The following is a 24,011-nucleotide window of genomic DNA, read 5'->3' as shown; positions in this document are numbered from 1 at the left end:
TTTCATAGCTGACAGTGCCTTTCAGAACCTCTATTACCTTACTGACTTTGTAAAATCATGATGTTAAGTTGATAAATCATGAAAATCTTCGTGATTTTAGGATTGTTTCACTCAGAAAATCATGTTTTCGTTGTTTGTTTCACTCATTGACGGAAACAAAACATTTGTATTTTTGTATAACTGTTAAGATCATTCACAGACCTTTCTAATACTGGTTTTAGTTTTAAAATCCATCAAGTAATAATCTAATTTTGGATGAAACACGTCTTCTGATGGGCTGAAAGTGTTTTCTCTATCAGCTCATAGACATAAACTTTTGTCATTTGACCGTGACATCAACGTTTTTTCATGATTTACTCCTTACAAATTGAATTTAGAATTGAATTATAAGGACTGACTTTAATATTTTTACGCGGGTTATTCAGTGTGCACCACATTTTTTGGTGTCATTTCTTCATAGACAGAAAAAAATATTACAGTAATTCCTTAAATAACCATTTTAGACTACTTTTTGTGTGTATGTTCAAATAGGGGAAAATGGAGCTTTAGTTTGGTGAAGTGTAAATTGTGACGTCATCACTTTTGTGACGTCGTGACCTTATGATGTCATAATTTAGAATTGTACAAATATAACAGAGTGTACAGTGGGAAAGCCAGTGACATTGAAGAGTTCCTTTCATCGGTCACGCGGGAAAGGGGACTTAATCGAAAAATTTCGTGGTGGTGCTGCAATCAGCGTGTAAACAAAAACGTAGCCTGTGTTTCAGACGATAAATCTGTCAAAACACTTTATTATTCAACAGTATATGAGGTTTAATTTTCATCAGAATAGATTTTGTCACAAGACTGCCAAAAATATATTAAAATAATTGCTTCGTTATTGAAATATGATAAATCAAAAGACGACCTCCGTTGACTTCCAAAAAAACCGCGGGTAATACCCCCATCGGAAAATAACTGACACAATTGCATCCTAAAGCTTTTCATTGGTTGAGATATAAATAAATGTGACCCAGAAACATATGGGCACATGACTATGTAAAGAATTTCCCGTCACTCCTTGTTTTGTTTACATAATGACCACTTCAACCGGAGGTCAAAATTCAACATTTTTCTAACATTTTTGGAGTTATTTCATTGCAAAATGGAGCATACGATGTCAAATTTACCAGTTTTAACCACGAAATTGATTCAGACAATGAAGTGTGACGATGTTTCCTGGATTTTAAATATATTTTATATAAAAATGTTGATAGATTGAAGGCTTTACTCCGTCATTTGTTGATCTTTTCCATGTTGCTCAGACTCCAATAATTTTCTGCAGTTATTTAATAATACTGCAGTGTTTAACAGATTTATGTAGTTCATTGAAACTGGTTTAGTCTATGAATGAATTTGTCCATATAAATGACTTCAGTTGTCTGGAAGCGTCCCCCTTTTTCCCCCACTTTCAAGAAATTTCAGTTGGGCAATAAAATATTGTCTGAATGAAAATCTTGCACAAATGCAAAGTGTAAACACTCAGCTAGTCTCTGTTTTAAGCCATTTTTTTAGCCAAATGATCACAGTCATTCTTTGTTTCTGTAAATAGTTACCTGAAATGTGTCAACTTGTCGAATTTTAAAAATATTAAAAGTATCAATCAACAAATATTGCCTGCCTGCCACTGTGACATGAAAATCTGATGAGTCAATAATTTTCACTTGATTTTTAGTCTTTGTACTTGTTGTATAAACAAAACTGTACTAGGCTAGTGGGAAGTTAACACTCAAACATTTGTATGTGCCTCTTATACACTAACCATTCATTTTAAGTGTGTCTGGGCCCTGGGGCATGCTTAACTCTTGAAAAAGAATTGCTTTAATAAAGAATTTGGGAAGAAATATTTGTCATTGAGTTTTCAAAGTGTGTGCATGTTCTTAAAGAATTGTTTTGAAAAAAAATTCAAGAAACTGTTTAGTATCTTATCCAGTTTTGTAGTTATTCATCAAATTTGTTTATCTTCCATAGTTGTTGTCATTATTTTAAAATTAGTTCTGGATTTAGAATTTTTATCACATGCTGCTTTACCAGGTCCTTTATACTTGACAAATTGGTTTGCTAATTGTTGTAGGCTGAAACAGTAACCTATAATTGTCATCCTCTATCAGTTGTCAATGTTAATTTCTTTTAAAACAACTTTTCCCAAGGAAAACTGAAGTTGATAAAAATAGTTCAACCCAGATATGCAGCTGCTGAAGAAACTAGCATTAACATTGGTATTTTTCAAATATAGCATTCATTATTTACACTATTCCTTCATTGAAGATAAACAAAATTTTTGAATTGAATGCATCCAAGAGCTTTCTCTGGATTAACCTTCAACAGGAATGCTCAATGCCTAGTACATACAAGTATTAATACACGTTAGAGCAATAAGAGCATTAGAAAAAAGCTATATCGCTTCTAAGGTCTACTTTGAAGATGTCATATGAATGTCTCACTCTGATTTTGGTGATCCTGCTTTATTGCATTGATATAAATGTTCGACCCACAACTTTTAATTCACACTAATCTTTGTCAAGGTCTATCATGATGGAAATTTTAGGTACTGTAAATTCAGAAAGGATAGCAAGGTTTTTATTACTGCAAAAATGTGAGTGGGTGAGTATCAAAATAACAAATTGCATTCTGATACCTTTTAATCTGATTAAAATGCAAATCCTGTGTCCAAGCTTTAATAACAAGAAAATAAAGCTTGGACACAGGATCTATAAATTAATCAGATTCATACCATTTCTATATCTGTGTGCTGATTTTTCTGCAAAAGCAATTTTTCACACATTTTATTCCATTCTTCAAATTTGCAATAATAAAAGCACACAATAATTTGCAAAATCATGTGATTACATATAGGAAAAGGGTACTTGGGCATCTCATTCTTAATACTACACATGGAGCAGGATCTGCTTACTCTTCCAGAGCACCTGAGATCATCTGCATTTTATGGGTTCAAGTTGAACAGTTTTTATTTTTCTATATTGTATAAGTTTAATCTTTTCACCAAATAGACTGAAAACAGAGATATGTGTCTGCTGAAAATGATTTATCTAGGTGCACAGGTCACCACACTTCAAAATCTCCCTGGAAGCAAAACAGTGAGAAGTCATGTCATGATAGGCCATTAGGGAGACTTCAAGGATACCCCTGGGAGAAGTGAACGATTCTAAAACCACTCGGTTTAAGTCCTTCACACGTAATAAATCATTAAAGTAGACCTTTATGTCTTTGATATTTTTTTATGTCTCAAATACTGCAGTACATACATGTATATGGCTAATCTGCTTGCTTTGCATCTATGAATCTCAGGTTTTTCAATGACATAATGTTTTATTGTAGTGCAGCATCATTGTCTCATGTACATCTATCCCATGTTATCAATATAAAATGATTAAGGTGTTTGTATATTTAAAAATATAAAAATGTTAAGAAAAAAAAAGTTTTATTAAAAGATAAATAAATTCAAATGCATGAAAATAATGTAAGAATGAAACATATGTAAATAATATTTTAAATAATTATAAGTAAATAAGCTTCAATCAAATTAACAAAACCACTTATTACTTTGGAAGTAAATAAAAAAAAAAACACATAACAATAAAGTTTAAAATTTAAGAAGCATTATTGTTAAAAAGTCCATGTAAAACAAGTCAAATAGTCCTCTGTTTCATACATCCTCAAAACGGAAAAGTTTCCTGCTCTTCTTTATTCCTTATTCCTATTTTTATCTGTAAATATATAATTTATGTATATGATATTAATAAATGAAAATTATTTCCAACTTCTCATTTAAAGCGTTGTCGTTATGAAATTATAATATATTTAATTGTCTACTGATTCTTATGTGGTCCAAGAATGAGAAGGTTCACGTTTTAATTTGAATTTTTCTAATTTCACTAATGTAAAACTAATCAGATGTGAAATAATTGCCAATGAGACAACTATCCACAAAAATTCAAATGGAGTGGATATAGGCAATTTTATGCAACACTAAAGCCTTCAAACATGAGAAAATCCCATAATGTATATACTTAAGATTGTTTTTGTTTTAAGATGTTTGTTATCATTTTTTGAAATTGAGATTATTCTTATTTTAATCTTTAATAATCAAAAGTATGTATAAAAACATTATAAGCTTCAATAAAAATAAACAAAAAGATTTAGACTTTGGGTGTAAACAAATAATTTATTTTAATGACTTTATATGATATGTCTAATAAGAAAAGGTCATAATCATATACAGCAACATATGTTCAAAGAAGTTATTCTATTTATTTATTAATTTACTTCAGTATCTTAAATTGATCACTTTAACATATCAATCTTTTTTATAGATATTATATTATATCATATATATATATATATATTTAAATAAAGTTTAACTTCATATGCAACATTAAATTATCATATCTGTTATTTCAAAGGTAACTTTTCATTCAATCATTCATATCTTTAATTCCTCATAAATGAGATTAAATGAACATACAATTAGTAAATATAAGTAAACGTCATAATTACAAACAAAATATCAATATGAGAGCAAAAATATAAAGTAAATACACAAGTTAGTCTACATTCAGGTTGTGAGTTGAAACTCTCCTTGTGCGGGTTCGCTGAACTCCAATCTTAATTGATCAGGATTGATGTAACCAAAGGTCTTTGTTTATTTATGAGCACTCTTGCATCCACCACCAATAAAACCTGGCTACCACACCTAGCCAATACTGAACCTGGCGTACAAAATCAACAATCAATCACATATAATTTGTATGTTTTTTTTAGCATGGAAGGAGGCGCAGAACTAATAAGTGGCTTTCCTACTGGTTAATAATGCATATACCTGAAATTTGTTAAAAATATTTTTCATGACCATATGCACTATTTAATAAAAATACTAGTACTGTTGTTCACATTAACAAGGGTCTGGATGGGGTGTTCTCCATTTTACACAACCGTAATAATTAAATTAAAATATAGATGCTAACATTGACAGGCCAAAGTTAAAGTTTTATTCAAAATTGAAGTCTCACGCTGGGAAAGGGGCGTTTATTAACATGTGGTCTGTGGAATACTGGATTTCAGCATCGAAAAAGGGCCAATATATAGCCATATACCGATCTGATCAATAAAATATGTTATGGATATTGCTCAGATCGTTCTACAATTGAAATAACAATTAAAAGGTATTAATACTAGGATTTTGTGAGCTCAGAAACCTACTATTCATGTGGATCGGTTGAAAAATAACGTCGATTTATGCGCTTCCTTTTTGCAGCCTTAGTTGCAATTTGACACGGAGTGATGGGTAGTTATGCAAATAATTAGGGACTCCCATCATCATAGATACTATTTTTGTTCATTTTATATTTAAATAGCCATTAGGATTCAAATGTGTCAGTTATTTTCAGAAGGGGAAAACACCCGCCATATTTTTATCTTCCAAAACAACAAGGTCACTTGCCATTTTCAGAAGCTTGTTTCTTGTAAAATAAAATCTCCCAAGAAAAAAAAATAGCATGGTCACCTGTTAAACTTACCTAAATAACTAATTGATGATGAAATGGTGCAAGTTTAATTGTCTTTAATAATAAATTTCTTGAAAAATCACACGTACACGATGTAAACAAATTACCGAGATGGTGCGATACCGTCGCCGTCTAAGTAAAAATCGCGATTGTCGCCCTTGAATTCTTGTCCGTTACGTCATACGAAAGGAGGTGCATAGCTGACGTGTGGCTTTTCCACTGTATATTTTTTGAAAATGAAAGGGAAAAGGAAAAGAAACTTATAAGGTTGGTAACAAAGCACATATATTGAATCCTTAGCAACAAATCAAGAGTGTGGTGTTATAAATAGTGTTTTTCCATCTACAGCTACATCTTCACAGGTTTTAAAAACTTCATCTGTGCATCATCTAAACTTGAAATTTCTTCTTCAACCACAAATGTGACACATTAAACCATCACAAAATCTGTTTGGTTACCCGGGCCTACAGAAAAGGAGTTCAAGTTGTACTCAACAGAGAGTTACGATAAGAAATCTTATGTAGCCCCACAATCTGAAAATATCGCTATTATGGTCAAACTACTGATAAAATATCTGATGATTATCTAGATAAATATTTAGAGGAGAAAAGTACAGAAAACAGAACAGAAGATAGAGATCTTAACATTTTGATTATTAATAATCCACATTTTGAACTAGTACAAGAGACTCAGTGGTGTATCGGTTTGATTTGGGAAATGAAATGTACCAAGTGTACATTAATTTCAGAAAAATATAAACTGTTTAGAGAAATTTACAAAGGACGTTCTGGCCACAAGAGTGCTACAATTAACTACGGACTTGCGTGATTAACTCTTATATTGGTAATGATAGCGCGCGAGTACTTATGACTAGTTCATGTATTCCTCTATGGCAAAAACAACAATGCAGAGAATAACAAATAATGTTTGTGACAAGGTTGTAAAACATGCTGAAAATGAAACCAAACAAGTGGTTGAAAATTTAAAAAGGAGAGGTCAAACCTTAGGTTAAAACAAAAATTCCTGTAAAATTACAAATAGATTGTACCTATCAGAGAATTTATATAAAAAGGAGACATGAAATGGAACAAAATGCATCACAAGCAATTGGTATTGGCTATGAAAATGAAACAGACAATTATGATATCATAGGTTTTCACTTAATACACAAACTATGCTGGGTTGGTGCATGGTTACGCGGTAAAGGTTATGCTGTTGAATGTCCTGATCATGAGTACTGCACTGCAAACACTAATAGGTATGATCCTTTGAGTGAGAATGATCTGGGGTATGAAATGGGTAAAAAGAAATTGCCAAATTTGATTTACTTGTGGATTATTGTACTACTGATGGGGATGCGAAAATGTACAAGGTTTACAAGAGGCAATGCAAGAAATATTTGATCTTTTATGGCCAGTAATTAAACTTGCAGATACTATACACAGGGGACAAATTAAAGTCAGTTCGGTGAAGTACTCCGAGCTAAATTTAGAGTCAATATGTTCCCTGGAGCTACAAAGGCCCAAACAAATGATATAAAAAAAGCTTTTGCCAATGTTTTAAAATTATGGTCACACGGTATAATGAAATCACTATTCGTAAAATATAATCTGGTAAAAATTCCAAATGTTTGCCTCATGTTGTTAAGTCTGTGGTAAATTGTTATAACTGTAATTGTGGTGATACATGTAGATGGAGCCTAACACTATGTAATAGTGGGAAAAAAACTAGCTGGTGCTTCAAATCTATATCAACCTTAACAGTCAGGGTTTACAAAATAGGTCTTTGAGACCAGCCAAGACAGACAAAATTAAATAGAATCATGTTAGAAATGAAACTTTCTCAGACCGCTTTACATCATATGCATTTTTTCAGCAATACAAACAAGTGTGAGTCCGTCAATAGAACAATTTCTACATACTTACCTAAAAATAAGATTTTTTCACGCAATGCCATAGGTCGTGCATCTGCAGCAGTCTTGAAAGTGAATAGTAAAAAAGCTGTTGCATTGGCTAAGACTTTGAAAGCTGTAGACTGTGCTGTAGGTAAAAATCTCGTGCTGTAGTGGCTCTGAAAAAATACGTAAACAAGAAATATATGATTGTGCGTGTCAAAAAAATTGACGAGTCAAATTTAACAGGTTACATGCTCGCAAAAGGCAGACTATCAATGTCTTGTTAAACAAGAGAGCGCGTAAAAGTGGATATAAAAAAAAAACATCAGTTAGAAACTAAATATGTCAGAATGCAAGTCACAAAGAATTCGTTCCACAGCCATTTTGTAGTTTTAAAAGGTTACTCAATTTGCTTTTTTTTAGCCTTTCAGGAGACAACTGCATTTATTTATTTATTTATTAATATATCTTATTATTAAAAAAAAAAACACACGTTTTCAGAAATTTATGTGCATGTTTTGAGTTAGTTGTATTTTTTATATTAAATAGTTTGTTTAATTTAAACAATTATGAAAATGGGATCATGGTCCAAGACAGTGAACCTTGTATCTGACACAAACGTCATTTCGTATCTCCCAAATGCAATATATACATCCATTCGAAAAGACTTACAACGAAATAAGATAAAATTCAAAATAAAATAAACCAAGTGAAATGAATATTACAACATTTACAGTTTGTAACTTAATGTCATATTTGCAATTATTTTCATTCCGTTTTTCTTTATTTTGTTTTGTTGTCTTACTTTAATATATATTGTATTTTGTTCATTTTTATTTGTCTCTATGTGTCACTTTCATTTAGTTCTTAAAGCATGTTTACTTCATTTGATTGAATGTCCCAATTTTCTTACACAGTGAAATGAAACCATCAAGAGTTACACCCCTTGTACTGTAAATAATGGTAAAACCTGGTAAAACAACACATAAATGTCTGTCCTTGAGCTTATAAACTTGAATAAACATGTTTGCATGTTTGTTTCAGTGTCTCGGAGGTGTGAGGGTGGACTTTACTCCTATTTTCATTTTTTACTTGTGTTAAAAACTCGTATTTTCTCAAATTATTGATTCGAGGTAAAACTTGCAAGGCCTACTTGTACGTTTACTTACATTTCTTCAATTAAAACCATGACAAACCACAATTTTAGATTCAGCATTGAGTTAGTATATGTTGTGCCATGCACAATATGTGTGGTGCATTGTTTTGAAAAAAGTAAAATCACAAAAATACTGAACTCCGAGGAAAATTCAAAAAGGAAAGTCCCTAATCAAATGGCAAAATCAAAAGCTCAAACACATCAAACGAATGGATAACAACTGTCATATTCCTGACTTGGTACAGGCATTAAAGCTATACATATTTTTGCTGGTTGTTAATTTCCAGAGGTTCTAAAACAATATGGTCTCCATTCACACACAATGCATAGTGACAAAGATATGAGGCATCTAAATTTTTGTATAAATCTCTTGTTTTCAACTGCAAATGTTTTGCTAAAACGTGCTACAATTATTTTTGTTCTGTTCAATTTCGGCAAATAACAAGCCCAATTTTCTGCTTCTTCACTGTTTAAAAGCACAAAATTCGTATATTTTTGATGAAATCAAATGTACTGGAAACCATTTTGTATTGTATTTAATTAAATAGCACTAAAAGAGTGTAACTGACGTTGATTTCAGCAGCTATCATCCTAAATGTGTGGTCATTGAACCATGAAATACTCCATCACTTTTGAAATTAAACTTTACACTTTGGGTCAGGATGCGCAATACATAGGCGGCAATGGTAACATTTTATTCTGTTTCTCAGTCCATATCGTTAACTTGAATAAGTATGATGGCTCATATCTAAGCTGAAACATTTATACATGTCTGGTTAAATTTCCGGGATGGCAAGTGAGATTAGTTTTCCCACAAATTGCCGGACCCCGAAAGATGGTGAAAAATATCACTCTCCTCATGAAATATTCCCAAAATTCTGATCATAAAATAAAAAAAAATGTCCTTTCCATTTATTGAAGGCCAAATCTACATATTTCTTTTTTCATCACATCAGCTCTATACAACAGTTCTCATAGTTTAATTATGTCCATTTTTAAAATCACAGCATCCACAATTGTATGGCGGGCTGATATATATATCTTTTTTAATTACGTATTCCTAGTTTCTCGTCTCAACATGCTCAAGGTCCATTAGGGATATCGACCCAGCTGGTCACTGAGAGTACTGGATGTTTTTTTCAATCTTAAACTTACACTAATAAAACAAGAAGGACTAAAACTACGTTTGAAATAATAAAATAAAAAATATGACGTCATATGGACAAAAAACTTTGTTTGAGTTAAATGAGCCATTGGTGAACATATTCAGGACTCATGATTAGACATTTTCGAAAAGTCATCTACACGGACACTTATACCAACACCGATACCTACACTGACTAAAAAAAATAGAGAGACCGCATCAAAATGTCAAAATATACGGAATTAATAACCTTGTAAAACTCTTGGACTCTTTGAAATTTATTATTCTGTAATTGGTTTTATATAAGATTTTACTAGGAATCTGAGCCAGAAAAACCAAGTACTCTCATTAGTTTTGGAATTCTTTAAGTGATGAATTTATTATATTTCAACTGTTTTATTCTAATGGTCGAAGCATACTGATTGATCTTTTAAAAGTAGTAATTTGCAGTTCATGTAGTTTTTTAGGGGAAAATAACACACATATAGGTAATAATCTTATATTAAAAGAGACAATCGGGTACACCTTTTTATGATCAAGCGTGTTTGAGTTGACTGTTTGTCCTGAAAACGTATAAAGCAAGAAATATTTGATACACCATTTCGCTTCAGATTTATTATTTTTATATATTTAGGCTACATTTTGATATAATAACAACAAATTCACAGTACAAAAGCATGAAAGATATAGGTCAAGTGAAATACCTTTCTAATGTGTCATAACATCAGAGTAGTTGTGTTTGAATATCAAAATAAAAGCTTCGTGCTACTTCAAATGTTTAAACTTGGTGCGTATTTTCCACTTTTTTTTTTTACTTTCGTTCACTCATTTTAGTGAAAATGTAGGCATATTACATGTGTAATTATTTATTCATGAAATGTATCAAAAAAAGTCGGACACACCGTTCTCTAACACCACCTTGAAATCATACTAAAAGTCCTTGACGACAAACTTTAGAAGTGGATCTTAAAAATCCATTTCTGAAAAAAATCCTTTTTTAAGTGTTTTATCTAGGGTAAATAGTCGTCAACCTCTGCAAACATTTAGACTGCTCTACCACAAAATAATTTGATAGTTTTTTTAGTGGTTTATTTTTAACTTTCGAAAAGTCCCTCAGACAACCAATCAGACAATAGTTTTCAATTGACAAAAGTACATTAAATGATGCTTTATAGCCGGTAGAAACATTTGTCTTTTAAAATTGCAACTGTCATGTAAGGATCGTAATTATGCCATGTTGATAAATGTCTCGGTTTTCAAGAGCTAAATTGACGGTGCGTCATACATACAATGGCTTCCATTTTCACGATTTAAAAAATTTAGTCGGCGTAATGGGGAATTACTTTTGACAAAATAGAATCCTGACTGTACAGGTTCCTGTTTTTTGTGTAAAATTCTACTTATTTCCACAAAACATCCCCCTTTTTTTTAACAAAGTATAAATAAAGATCGGTCAATTTTAAGCTTTTAAACAGAGCCAATAAATTAAAAAATCATTGAACATAAAAATTTTGTACAGTATCCAAAATGTAAATTACATAAATATGCTATAAGTGTCTGTGACATAGTTGTAAGCGTCAGTATCGATAAGTTTTCGAAAATGTCTATTAGAAGAAGCAATTATATAACCATGAGTCACCTCCAATTTGCATTTGGTTATTGCATTAAAAGAAAGATTACGAAGCACCAGTATTGCAAATATGTAACATCTGTTACATCAATTATTCGGTCCATTTAACAAATTCAAAGGTGATTTGTCTCAACGTTGTGTATAATAATATTCACTTTATTTCAGAAAACAACATTCCAGTAAAGTAAGTGACATATACTTATGTTATTACTATTAACCCTGTTTGTTTGCTTATTATACTTAAGGTAGTAAATAATAAAAAAAATCAAATGATAAAATTTTTCATACGTGAATCAACTGTACTTTGCATAATGCTAATTCAAGTATCAGATAAAGATTTTATTAATAAAAAAAAAGTATAATAAAAATACTGAAATTTAAGGCAAATTCAAAAAAGGGTAAATCCACAAAAAACTGACAAAACCAAACGTTATCAACCAACGGAACGAGTGAAAAACAACTGTCATATTCCTAACTTGGTTCAGGCATTTGAAACTTACTTCCAGCTAAAATGTGCACACAAAAAAAAAAAAACATTCACCCCCCAAAAAAACCATCCATATTATATATTATTTCAGTTTCTATCAAAAAATGAAGTTTCTTTAAATTTAATACGCCTTCTTTCATTCTGTTATGAAGTTTTCTCTTTTAAGTAAGTATCTATACTGGTTATTTGAAATCCAAAGGTCGTCACAATTTGCTACATGTATGTAAATTAAAAGTTGCAACCTAATTTCTGAATTATTAGAGAACAAAAATTCGAAGAAGTTTAGCTTATCATCATCAAATATCTCGCGTAAACTAAGAACATGAACAGATAGAGAAATCCTGGGAAATTTTGCCTGTAAATGCATGTTGTACATAACATACAAAAAAAAAACGGATAAGATAGGCTGAAACGAAAAATTTAATCAAAAAGTACAATGATGCCTTAAAATTTGTATCGTAAGAAGTCAGTCTCTATGGAATGCCAGAGTGAACCCCCCGATTATTATTATTTTTCCCATAAGAAATACATGGAAAAAAAATTAAAATTCCCGCCCCCGCAGATTATTATTAATCGTCGGCATGAAAATTGCAGCTCCCGCAGATTTCCTTTTTAAAAATATTCGCTTTCTTTATTAATGATAATCGCGGCAAACCCTACAGATTTTCAACACATTAGCCGAAGATTATTTCAAGCATCACAAAACCTGTGGCGGCCGCAGATTTTCAACACAAGGCTAAAGAATATTTTTAACCATTCAAAAATCTGTGGCGGCCGCAGATTTGTTACACAAGGCCGATGATTATTTTTATCCAATCAAAATTCATACGTTGCTGCTTCGATTTTTAACAACAAAACAATTAGAGCGGGAATCCTCTAAACCAAAAGCTTACAGCAGTTATCATGTTTGACAAAATGTTTGGTTTTCCTCCAAATTACATGTATACATAAATTACAATTCCAAACGGTAGTCTTTTTATTTACGCGGTGATTGGAATGGTCGAGTCTCCGATATAAAAGATTATATACAAGGAATTGACTTTTTGCCAGAACGTAATGTTGTAGATTTTACACCTAATAGTAACGGCGACTTGTTTTGTGAATTTCTTAGCAACATAAATTAATTATGTGGACAAGTTGATTTATGTACAATTTATCTATTTGATAATATATATATTTGCGCTTTACTTATATCTAGTTACTCTTATTTTATAATGATCTAACTATATTGAACACATGTTATATTATATGGTTCAGTGAATCCAAATACTCCATGTAGGCTCTTTGATTTTTACTCACTACTGGCTATTGGACAAACTGCTTTTCTGAATAGTTGTTTTTTTCTGGTACTGGCTAGTTTGACCTTGTATTTTGACTACATATACTATGATTTTCATCTTTATTGTTAATGCAGAATAAGTTAGACCAGAAGCAACATTATGAGCCGTAGCCAGCAGTATAAGATCTGTCATTCCCTTCTTTCTTATATTTAATAACGTATTTGAACGTTCCGCATTCGAGTCATCAATAGCTTTATTCTACCTGGTCTCATATGGCGTCGTCGACAAACCAGACGGGAATGATTCCTGGCATTCCATCAGACGCATGAGCGGGGTATATACGGAGGAAGCGGAACATTTTTGAAGTTCATGTGGGTGTCAGCGGGCTATCCATGGAGTTAATCGAACTTTGACGAAGTGTATACCAGACCGGAAATCCACGGCGGGAGCCGAAAATTGACGTGTCATCGGGATATGTACGGACCTAACCGAACATTGTTGGAGTTTATACCAGTGACAGCGAGTTTACGATTGAAAAGCGAATACAAAGGAAGATATTAAACAGTGTCGAAACCATTTAACTAATGAAGAACGATGTAGTAATTGTGTTTTTCTCTTTTTTGGAATATATGGGATATTGATAGACTTGATGATATATGTTCAAATGTGTGAATTATTTTGTTCATTCTGGATTATGCGTTTTATGCATACGGTATTATAGTTATGCATTAATTCACTTTTTGTGGAGATTGAGTTGGAGTTATATATTGTGTATTTTTGCAAGTTTTGAATTTGTATATAATTTTCAATAGTTTTGGAAGTTCATAATGGCAAGTAATCCTACGTGTAAGTCTTTACAAAAGCAAGTGAATGAATAGAATAGAATTAATGAAATATCTTTGAAATCTAGTGGTGAAAATGAAGTGAAAAAGGCACCGAATGAAAAGAATGTTGTATACGTGCATAAAGATAGAAAGGTTCCGAAGTTTTCCGGATACAAATTTCCGGTTGAAGATTGGATTAAGATGTTAATACTGTGCTACATTCAAGTGAAATGACCCGTCAAGAACGAGCGGATTTTATAATTTACAGCTTGAAGGTTCTGCTAAAGATGAAGTGAAATACTGTTCTCATCTAGCATGTCTAGTACGACAAAGTCCAGATCAAATTTAAGAAATTTTACAAGATGCCTTTGGTGTGCAGGATAACATTACCGAAGTACAGAAGAATTTTTTGGATCGTGTACAAAAGCCAAATGAATCATTAAAGGGATATTCGTACTCTTTAATGGGTAAAATTACAAATAAAGACTCTACTTGGATGCCAAATAAAGAGAAAACATTATGCGACCAGTTTTCACAAAATGTACAAGACAGTATCTTTCGAAAACATCTGAAACAAATAGTTCGTTCACAACCTCATATGCCTTTTTTTGGATTAACGTGAAGAAGCTAGTATGTGGTCTGATGAATAAGAATATAAGGATAAACAATACACTGCAAGAATAAAAAGTGAAACAACCGTAACTGTACAAGAAGAACCTACAGCTGATGTTTGCACAAGTAAGGATAAAACCGACAGTAGTGAACAATCCGATAATTTTATTCAGTTATTGGGTATTGTCCAGAATGAAACATTAACCAAGATTGTAAATTCAAAGCAACGGTCAACTAATTATAATAGTAGATACAATAGGTTCGAGCCACAACGACGTACACTGTTGTGTTACGGATGTTATAAGCCAGATCATAAGATTACAGACTGTTCATTTGTTAATTCCAAAAAGTCGGAAAACCCGTAGCGTCTACCGTGAAGAGTCCCATTGTAGATTATATTGATACGGACTCAATTCAAGCTGATCGTTTAGTGGGTTAATGTCCAACAGTAAGTGCTTACTTTGCAGGATTTAAAGTTAACTGTTTAGTAGATACTAGTTCAACTGTCGTCACAACAGTTACACAGTCGTTGTATAACCTTTTTCTGAGGAGGTGTACCGAGCTTCAAACTGAAATTACGTTTTATCTAAAACATGTAAAAGGTGCAAATGGAACTTGTATACCGTATATTGGATATATTGAAGTAGATATTGACATTGTGGGGCAACGTTTGCCAAACAGAGGTGTTCTAATTGTGAAAGATCCTATTGACAGTTATACCCGTCAAAAAAAAAGAAAATGCCCCTAGACTTTTTGGAATGAACGTTATTAGCTTGTGTAAAAAACTTTTGCAACAAGATTTCGGGAACCAGTATTCAGAAGAAGTTACCAAAATAGCCGAAAATTTCAAACTTACAGAACCTTTTAAAGTTTGTGACAAAAATACACTGTAATACTATTGGATTTATTAAACTTTGTTCTAATTTACCAGCAACATAAATTGCTGTATTTCAAATGGCCGAAATTTTATAAACAATGACTTTACGTTTGTGTCAACCAGAGGATCATTGTTCGTTGGCTATTGCATAGTACCTTATGAAAAACTGTCATTTATTCAAAACTTAATTAAAAAAAGTCATTGAAGCAAAAGCACTAATTGAAGAAATTGCAGCCGTAGGCTCTTATGACCCGAAACATATACCGGATCACTCTTGGTTATGCTGGACATTTGTCACACCTGGTTATGATGTTCAACAAACCGTGTCCGATCAATTGACCGATAACGGAACTGTTAGATTAGTAAGATTCCAAACGATTGGATGTCTGACTATGAAACAGTTTCCAAACTTAACGCATTTATAACTGACTTGGTGAAATCTGAAATAAACCAATAAAATTTAGACAGTAAATATGAAATTTTCGTTTATATTGTACAAACTGGAATGGGTTTAAAGCTAAATTAACGTCAAATTAATATATATGACGGCAAAAGTAACAAACGGAGACGTATGAATAAACCGTGGTGGAACGACAGCTTAACACTTCTTTGGAACGATGAATGTACAGCCGAACGTGCGTGGCATGATAGTCATAGCGGCTGGAAGAAGGATTTACGCCAAGTATTTGTAGAAAAAACGGAAATTGTGCGACAAAAGCAGTAAGAAAGCAAAACCTTAGTTTTGGTACCACAGTATTCAACAACTTCTAGATACCCAACAACGGGATCCTCGAGAGTTCTGGAAGAAGATTGGTAAAGTCGGCGTTGGAATTGAACGGCAGAAATCTATACCGATGGAAGTGATACAAGACGATGGGAAAAACAGTACAGATACAAACACTGTTTTAAATAAATGGTAAAAACTCTTTTGATAACTTATTAAATTGTAATAATCAAACCATTTACACTGCTGTTAATATAAAATATCTCTGATGATTTTTTAGACAGTTAAATATTGTTTGAAGATGTAGTAAGTGGTGTTGCTAAAAGTAAAACTGGTAAGTCACCAGGTCATCAGTTGTCAGTAGAGTTATTTAGAAATAATAAATTGATGCTAATTTTGCATAAGTTATTTAATACATGTTTCAAATATAGAAAAAATCCTTCTGTGTGGGGTAAAAGTATTATAAACCTAATTCCTAAGTCTTCAACTGCATATCCACGGTTTTATTTGTCATACAGGGGCATAACTTTAGCTCCCTGTACATATGAATTATATTGCAGTATACTGAATGATAGGTTAGTGTATTGGTTAGAACAAAGATATATTATTCGTGATGAACAAAATGGCTTCCGTAAAGCCAGAAATACCATTGACCATCAAAGTACATTGACATCAATTATTGTTTACTGAATTGGATGATTAAGGAATAAGTACAAAATTTGTATGTACATTGAAAGCAATATATTCGCATGTAGAATGTTGTATTTAACTTAATGGCAATATGACAGAATGGTTCAGCGTTAATTCAGGTTTAAAACAAGGATGTGTATTATCGCCTGTTATGTTTAATATTTTCATTAATAGTTTAATTGATGTTATAAAAGTACTAGATATTGGTGTAGACATTGATGGTGAAAAAGTTGGTGTTCTTTTATATGCTGATGACATTGTATTTTTATTGCTGAAAACGAAAATGATTTGCCGGATCTATTGGATGTACTAAGTAATTGGTGTGTTACCAATTGTATGAATATAAACTTAGATAAAACTAAAGTTGTGCATTTTAGGAACCCTTCGGTTCAACAAACATCAAAGTCTTTTTTGTTAAATGAAAATACAGTACAACAAGTGTCTTGTTACCAATATCTGGGTCTACTGTTAACAGAATTTCTTGATTATAATGAGATGGCTAAAGTTGTAGCAAGGTCTGCAAGTCGAACTTGAAGTTTAATGATTGTTAAAAGTAAAGCACATGGTGGTTTCTAGCACAGTACTTTTACAAAATTATTTGATACTCTGGTCTGGCCAGTCATAAGCTATTGTGCATCCATTTGGGGCACTAGTTATTTTTCTAGTATAACCACTGTCCAGAACAGAGCTATCGTGTTTTTATGGGTGTTGGCAAGTATACGCAAATGATGCTGTTAACGGGGACATTGGCTGGAGACCATCTAATGTAAAACAATGGACATGTGTATTTAGGCAATGGCAAGATGTAGTGTCATGGACAATGACAGAATAAATTATAAAGTTTTCAAATGGTCACATAAAAATGTTGTAAATAATAAGAAAAACTGGTGTAATAGAGTCATGAAAAAACTTAAAGATTGTAATTTTGAATTGTATGCTAGTCTTAATAGTACGCTTCATAAGAATATTGTTTTACAACTTGAAGATATTTTATTTAATAAAACAAAATTGTGTCACAGAGTAATGGTAACAAGCTTCGTACTTGTAAGCTATATAAATCACAATATTGTACAGAGTTATATTTAAAACAAAATATGTCTATTAAATTAAGAAGTGCTTAATATGCAAAATTTAAATGTGGCGTTGCGCCACTTAAAATAGAAACAGGACGATATGAGAATAAACCAATTAATGAAAGATCTTGTTTTGTGTGTAAAATCGAAATTAAAGATGGAAACCATGTATTTACTCTAAGTTCTTTATATGCAATCCTTCGGAATATATTGTATAGTGAAGCAGTCATAATGATCAATTTCATAACTTGTCTAATGACGAAATGTCTGTATTTTTATTCAGAAATGAAGAATTTTGTCAGGTAGTTGCTTAAACCTGCTTTAATTTGTTTATGTAGAAGAACACATTTCTTATTTATATATAGCTGATGATAAAATTTAAATCTTAAATATAAAATTATACAGTTTTAAAATTATGTAAAATATTGTATATAATAATTCATTTAATAGTCTCTCATAATTCTTAATAGAATGGCGCTTTTATATGTTTTAGTATTTAAGCTAATGATATTTAATTGTTAGGTTTAATATACACTATGTTTTATATATGTATTCGAATGTTTTATGTTATACAAGACTTTAGTGGTCAGACTTTAATAAAATATTGAATCTTTAATCTTGTATAATCATCGGTCTTAAAATAATGATTTTTGGCTCAAAACAATATGTATTAATCAAAAATTAATGTACCAAAGATTAAATTCATAACAAAAGACTTCCACAATCCCGCAGATTCCAATTTTGACAAATTTTCCGCTATTTTTAACTGAAATCGACCGAAGATTAGCCGATGGTTGAAGTTTTTTTGTTTTTTTTTTTAATTTGCTGAAGTTTTTTCGTTAGGAAACAAGATTATAAAGTTGAGTCCGATGTTAATTATTAGGAAGATAGCCGAACAATTTGTCAAAACTGATAATATGCGGGAATTGTATTGTCGAAGTATTTAGTTTCGAAAATAATCTTCGGCTCATTAATTTGTAGCCGACCAAATTTTCAGTAAGTTCAAATTATAATCTGAAGAAATTCGAAAAATCTTCAGCACATTATTTGGAGCCATAGATTATAATGATTATCCCGAATCTTTTTTTTATTAAAGAAGCAAAACATTTTGTCAACAAACAAAATTTATAATCTACGTAAATTCGAGTGTTTCGGAAAATAATTTAATCGGGGTGTTCCTTATGGCTTTCCATATTTGCATATTGTATGCACATATTTTTAAAATCTTGTTTGATTTTACACAAGATGACTTGTTTAAGATGTTTAGTCATAGTCTTGTTACCGAATAGGTAATAGACGAGGGACAAACAGGACGGAACAGGAATTTATCATGCATAAACGAGGAAATTGAGAACATTTCTAAAGAGGGATGTATGATAATTTCCATTTTTTGGCCTCTGATTTTCCAAAAATAGAAAAAGTTAAAGCTATGAAAAGTATGCCTATTTTATTGATAATTGAAAAGGCTGATACAATATAGACAATTGGTTTAAGTGCAGATATGTCACTTATGATTTAGCTGTCACGTCATAAACATGTAGAAACTGATTCATTTTTTCGAAACCAATGACGAATAAATAAACTTCCGAAACTAAATTATTTTGTATAGTGAAATATATCAACACTTTAAGCTTTTTTTATTAATTTGTGTTTTCCAATGGCGCCAGATATACGTAGCCTGAAATCGGCCACGGGCCTATTGTTTTTATATAATCACGTTTTATTAAGACATTGTATCTTTATTTTTGCTGATTTGAAAATGATAAATCATGCACATATTTATAACAACTTCAACCAATACTATATACATGTACATGAACAATATCCAAAACAGATTGACCAAGTATACGGACTGGTTTCTTCCTTTTTTAAATTCATTTACTCAAAATTTATATGTATTGTTTTGGTATAGCTTAGTAAAACTGAGTCTAAATAACCATAACAACTGCAGTTAAATTTGCTTATCTTTACATATTTTAAAGCATTTAATTACGAAGCATGCAAGTTTGTTTCGTATATATCCCCCCAAAAAGGAAAATCAATGTAAGTTATAATAATTATCATGATTATAATAGTTTTATCTTCAATTGTCTCAGTCGAAAACAAAAGAAATGGGTAAAAATCGTCAATGAATGCAACTGATAATTTCAGCGATGCCACTTATTTGTAGACATTTTATAATATCTATCTATTACAGTTTATATGACTATTCTTAGCGCCAAAAACGCAAATGGGTTAAGCTGGTAATGAAGGACGATAACTCCTATAAGTAATCAAATTGACTTATTTGCACATCTTGTCTTACTGATTATTATTGCTATTTACAGTTTATCTCTGTCTACTATGGTTTTTGCGAGAATCACCAAAACTATGATGACTTAATTCGTCATTAAATGGCAATAACTCCTATTACACGTTATACGAAAAGGTGTGTCTTTCTATGTTATGATATTACACTATTGTTTCAGGTTAGGGTGAAGGTTGACGCCTATTAAAACGTTTAAACCCGCTTCATTTGTTTGCACCCGTCCTATGTCAGGAACCTGATGTTCAGTGGTTGTCGTTTGTTGATGTGGTTCATAAGTGTTTCTCGTTTCTCGTTTTTTATATAGATTAGACCGTTGGTTTTCCTGTTTCAATGGTTTTACACTAGTCATTTTTGGGGCCCTTTATAGCTTGCTGTTCGGTGTTAGCCTAGGCTCCGTGTTGAAGGCCGTACTTTGACCTATAATGGTTTACTTTTACAAATTGTGACTTGGATGGAGAATTGTCTCATTGACACTCATACCACATCTTCTTATATCTATGTATATTCTCGATGCTGAGGTTGACAAGTTAGACTTTAAACATTGATTATTATACGGATTATAGATTTAAACATGTAAAATATAAACCCTATGCGTCTTGGTTCAATTTAGAACATCATAGTTACCGTGCAGAACGCCACACGCGGGGTGTTGGCTATGTTTGACACGGAGTGGCGGTTTCGAAGCAAAGGAAAACGATCAAGGTAAGTAAAAGTTTCAAATTTTCCTTTTTTGAGAACTGTTTGCACCCAAATGATGGACTGCACGGAATGTACCGACCCATTATATATTCCCAGCAAGCAGAAGCAGACGTCGACAGATCTATGTTTTCAAACACCCCTCCTCAGTTTTCCGTGTCGCAGATGTTGAGATTTCAAATGCAAGTTTCGTGATAAACACTATATATTCAGCGACCTACAAAATGTATTTCTGTACTTTTCATGTAAAAACGAATTCGTATCATAGAATAATAATGCTTGCTTCCCAGTCATAATGTTTTGGTATTTAGGTTATTTTTCATCAAAATGTAGTGTCGCTCGGGTTGTGAGATTTTGCATCTCACGGGGGTGAGGCATTCATAAAAGCAAGAATAATTTTGTCTTTAATACTATCTTCATCAAACAGAAATAGGCAATACTACATTTAAAGAAAAGATTTGGTTTTAATGCCTAGAAAACAAAAATCATTTTTTAAAACAATCTAGTAAAACAAATTGTCATATTCTGAACTGACAAATTATTTTGCATCCATGATTTGATATGACAAAATCATGAGATAAAACAATAAATTAGCATAAGTATAGACCTTATTTTGGTTTTTTTGCCGTCGTTAGAAAGAATAGATACACACTTTTCCTTTTCATGAATATAATCCATTACTTATTTTCAATATTAAGTGTGACTGTCTTAGTACAAAATTTGCCTTTTTATTTTCATGTTTAAAAGTCAGGATAGCAAATCAGAACTTGTCATAGTTAAGAACTTTTTGCCATTATGTGGTCAATCAAGACCCCACCTTTTTTTTAAAGAGAGAGCAAGAGAGAGAAAGAGGGAAACAACACAACACCAATAATTTTAAGATGGAATGAACGATTCCAATTATGAATTTAACGTATTTGAAATTTATGTAAATGTATGCAAATGTAATAATTTTATAAGACTGCAAGACTTTTTTTTAACATCTTCAATTTCTAATTATGTTTTTGTATCCTGCATATGGATATGACTGGGATAAAGATATCTGAGTTTTAAATATAGGAAAGCCTTTCCCAAAAGGGGATTTGGCGTTCGTTTTGTATTGCAGTTCGTACTCTATAACAGACCCTGTTCAACAGTAAAACTATTGCTTAAAAAGGGCTTCCGTTGGCTGTGCCGTATGCATAAATATATCCAGTCACGTCCAGTTAGAATGCACACTTTAAATCTGATGTAAGGAGAGTACAAGCATAGATTATCGGGTTTTTAACACATTGATATTGAAAAATATCAGCCACGAGACGCCATGTGAATCTATTGGGCGAGTGAGCGCAGCAAACGGGCCAAAAAGCTTTACATTGTGTCGATATCTATATGTAGCAATCATGATAATCTGTTTATCGTGATTTAAAGGATAATCATGCTCTCTATACATTACATAACACTTAAAACAAGTCAACGTTTTTTACCCTTAACCTTCCACGCCATATCCCCATCGCGGTCTTTGAACTGCGCTGAGGCTTTGACTCCAAACTTTCAAATCGTTTGCCTCTGTAGAAATAAAGATTAAGCTACGTCACTGTATGCTAACCCGTGATTCTATGTCATAACTTGGGGCCTCGGTGGCCAAGTAGTCTTAGTAGTCGAACTACTGTATCGTTAGCCTGGTGAGCTTGTGAGTTTGAATCCCGCATGTGGCAGGTGCACTCGACTCCAATCTTGCTTGACTAGGATTGTCAGTTTTCCTTCCGAAGGTAGGTTGTCCGGCTTCCTCCACATATTTAAACTAACCGGCACGAAATACCAAAATACTGCTGAAAGTGGCGTTAAACAATCAATCAATAACTTTGTAATATCAGGTTAGAAATGCAGAATGATTTGTCATTTCAAAATATGACAATGTTTCCATTCGATTTCATGGTTATTGTCTTCTTGGCGTTTAACCCGAAGTTTCATAATCTTTACGTGTAGTATTGACTTTTACTTGTAGATACAGGCAGAATTAAAGACAAAATTATCCTTGCCTTAATGAAAGCCTCACTCCCGTGAGATGCTAAATCTGACAACCTGTGCGACACATTACATTTTGATAAAAAATTAACTTTAAAACCAAGAAATATTGACCGGTAAGCACGCATTATGTCTGATTCTATGCTATGAATTCATGTCTATATACAAAGTACGGGAATACATTGTAGGTCGCCGAAAAGTAGGTTTTCTGAAGTCCGCCTCCGGGTGCGGGATTTTCTCGCTGTGTTGAAGACCCATTGGTGGCCTTCGGCTGCGTTTTTTTATTCTTTGGTCGGGTTGTTGTCTCTTTGACACATTCCCCATTTCCATTCTCTATTTTATTTATCACGAAACTTGCATTTGAAGTCTCAAATCTGCGGAAAACTGATGAGGGGTGTTTGAGAAAACAGAACGTCTGTTTCTGTTAACTGGGAATAAATGTTGGGTCGATACCTTCCGTGCAATACATCATTTGGTTCTAATAGTTCTTAAAATAAGGAAAATGTGAAACTTTTACTCACCTTGATCGTTGTTTATCGCTTTGAAACCGATACCCCGTGTCAACCATAGCCAACACCCCGCATGTGGAGTTTTAGACGGTTTTTATATACGTTCAAAATGCAATGGGTAGAAAAAGAAAAACTATCCTCAAAATATTTTCCCAATTTAGAACCTAAGAATTTCGTAAACTAAACGATTCCAAGACTACTGACTAGTCAATAATCAAGGTGTTTGTATAATCAATCATGAATAGATTAATGAACCAGTCGTTCACATAAATGTTTCTTTCTAGTTCTTCATTCGTGTTTAGTTATTTCAAATGGAAAAACATATACAATACTGGTATGTACAGTTTTGTTTGTTGTACATTAAAATCACTTTTCCCCATTTTTATTCTAGAATTAATATCTTTAAAAAAAAACTATTGAAAAAGTAATGATCTCTCAGTCTGTGTAGTCATGGTATTTATGATAGGAAAAAAAAAACCAACCTTTTATAACACGGGTTACTTTTTCCAATTTTATAACCTATGTGATCTTTAGTT

At 32.2% G+C, this 24,011-nt stretch overlaps 2 protein-coding genes across 2 annotated transcripts in view; one reads left to right on the top strand and one right to left on the bottom strand.

Moving 5' to 3' along the window:
• LOC127728939 (uncharacterized) overlaps window positions 1-24,011 on the bottom strand; it is a 667,964-nt gene that overhangs the window by 335,027 nt on the left and 308,926 nt on the right. The window lies entirely within an intron of this gene.
• Window positions 1-24,011, top strand: part of LOC127729666 (uncharacterized) — a 306,784-nt gene that overhangs the window by 230,342 nt on the left and 52,431 nt on the right. The window contains exon 18 of the mRNA XM_052237520.1: window positions 11,554-11,572. Within this exon, the coding sequence (XP_052093480.1) occupies window positions 11,554-11,572 (19 nt within the window). The remainder of the gene's footprint in view (window positions 1-11,553; window positions 11,573-24,011) is intronic.

The sequence above is a fragment of the Mytilus californianus genome, unplaced genomic scaffold, assembly GCF_021869535.1.
Source record: "Mytilus californianus isolate M0D057914Y unplaced genomic scaffold, xbMytCali1.0.p SCAF_2, whole genome shotgun sequence".
Taxonomy (NCBI): domain Eukaryota; kingdom Metazoa; phylum Mollusca; class Bivalvia; order Mytilida; family Mytilidae; genus Mytilus; species Mytilus californianus.
Note: the sequence above shows the minus strand (reverse complement) of the source record. Positions and strands in the feature narration are given on the sequence as shown.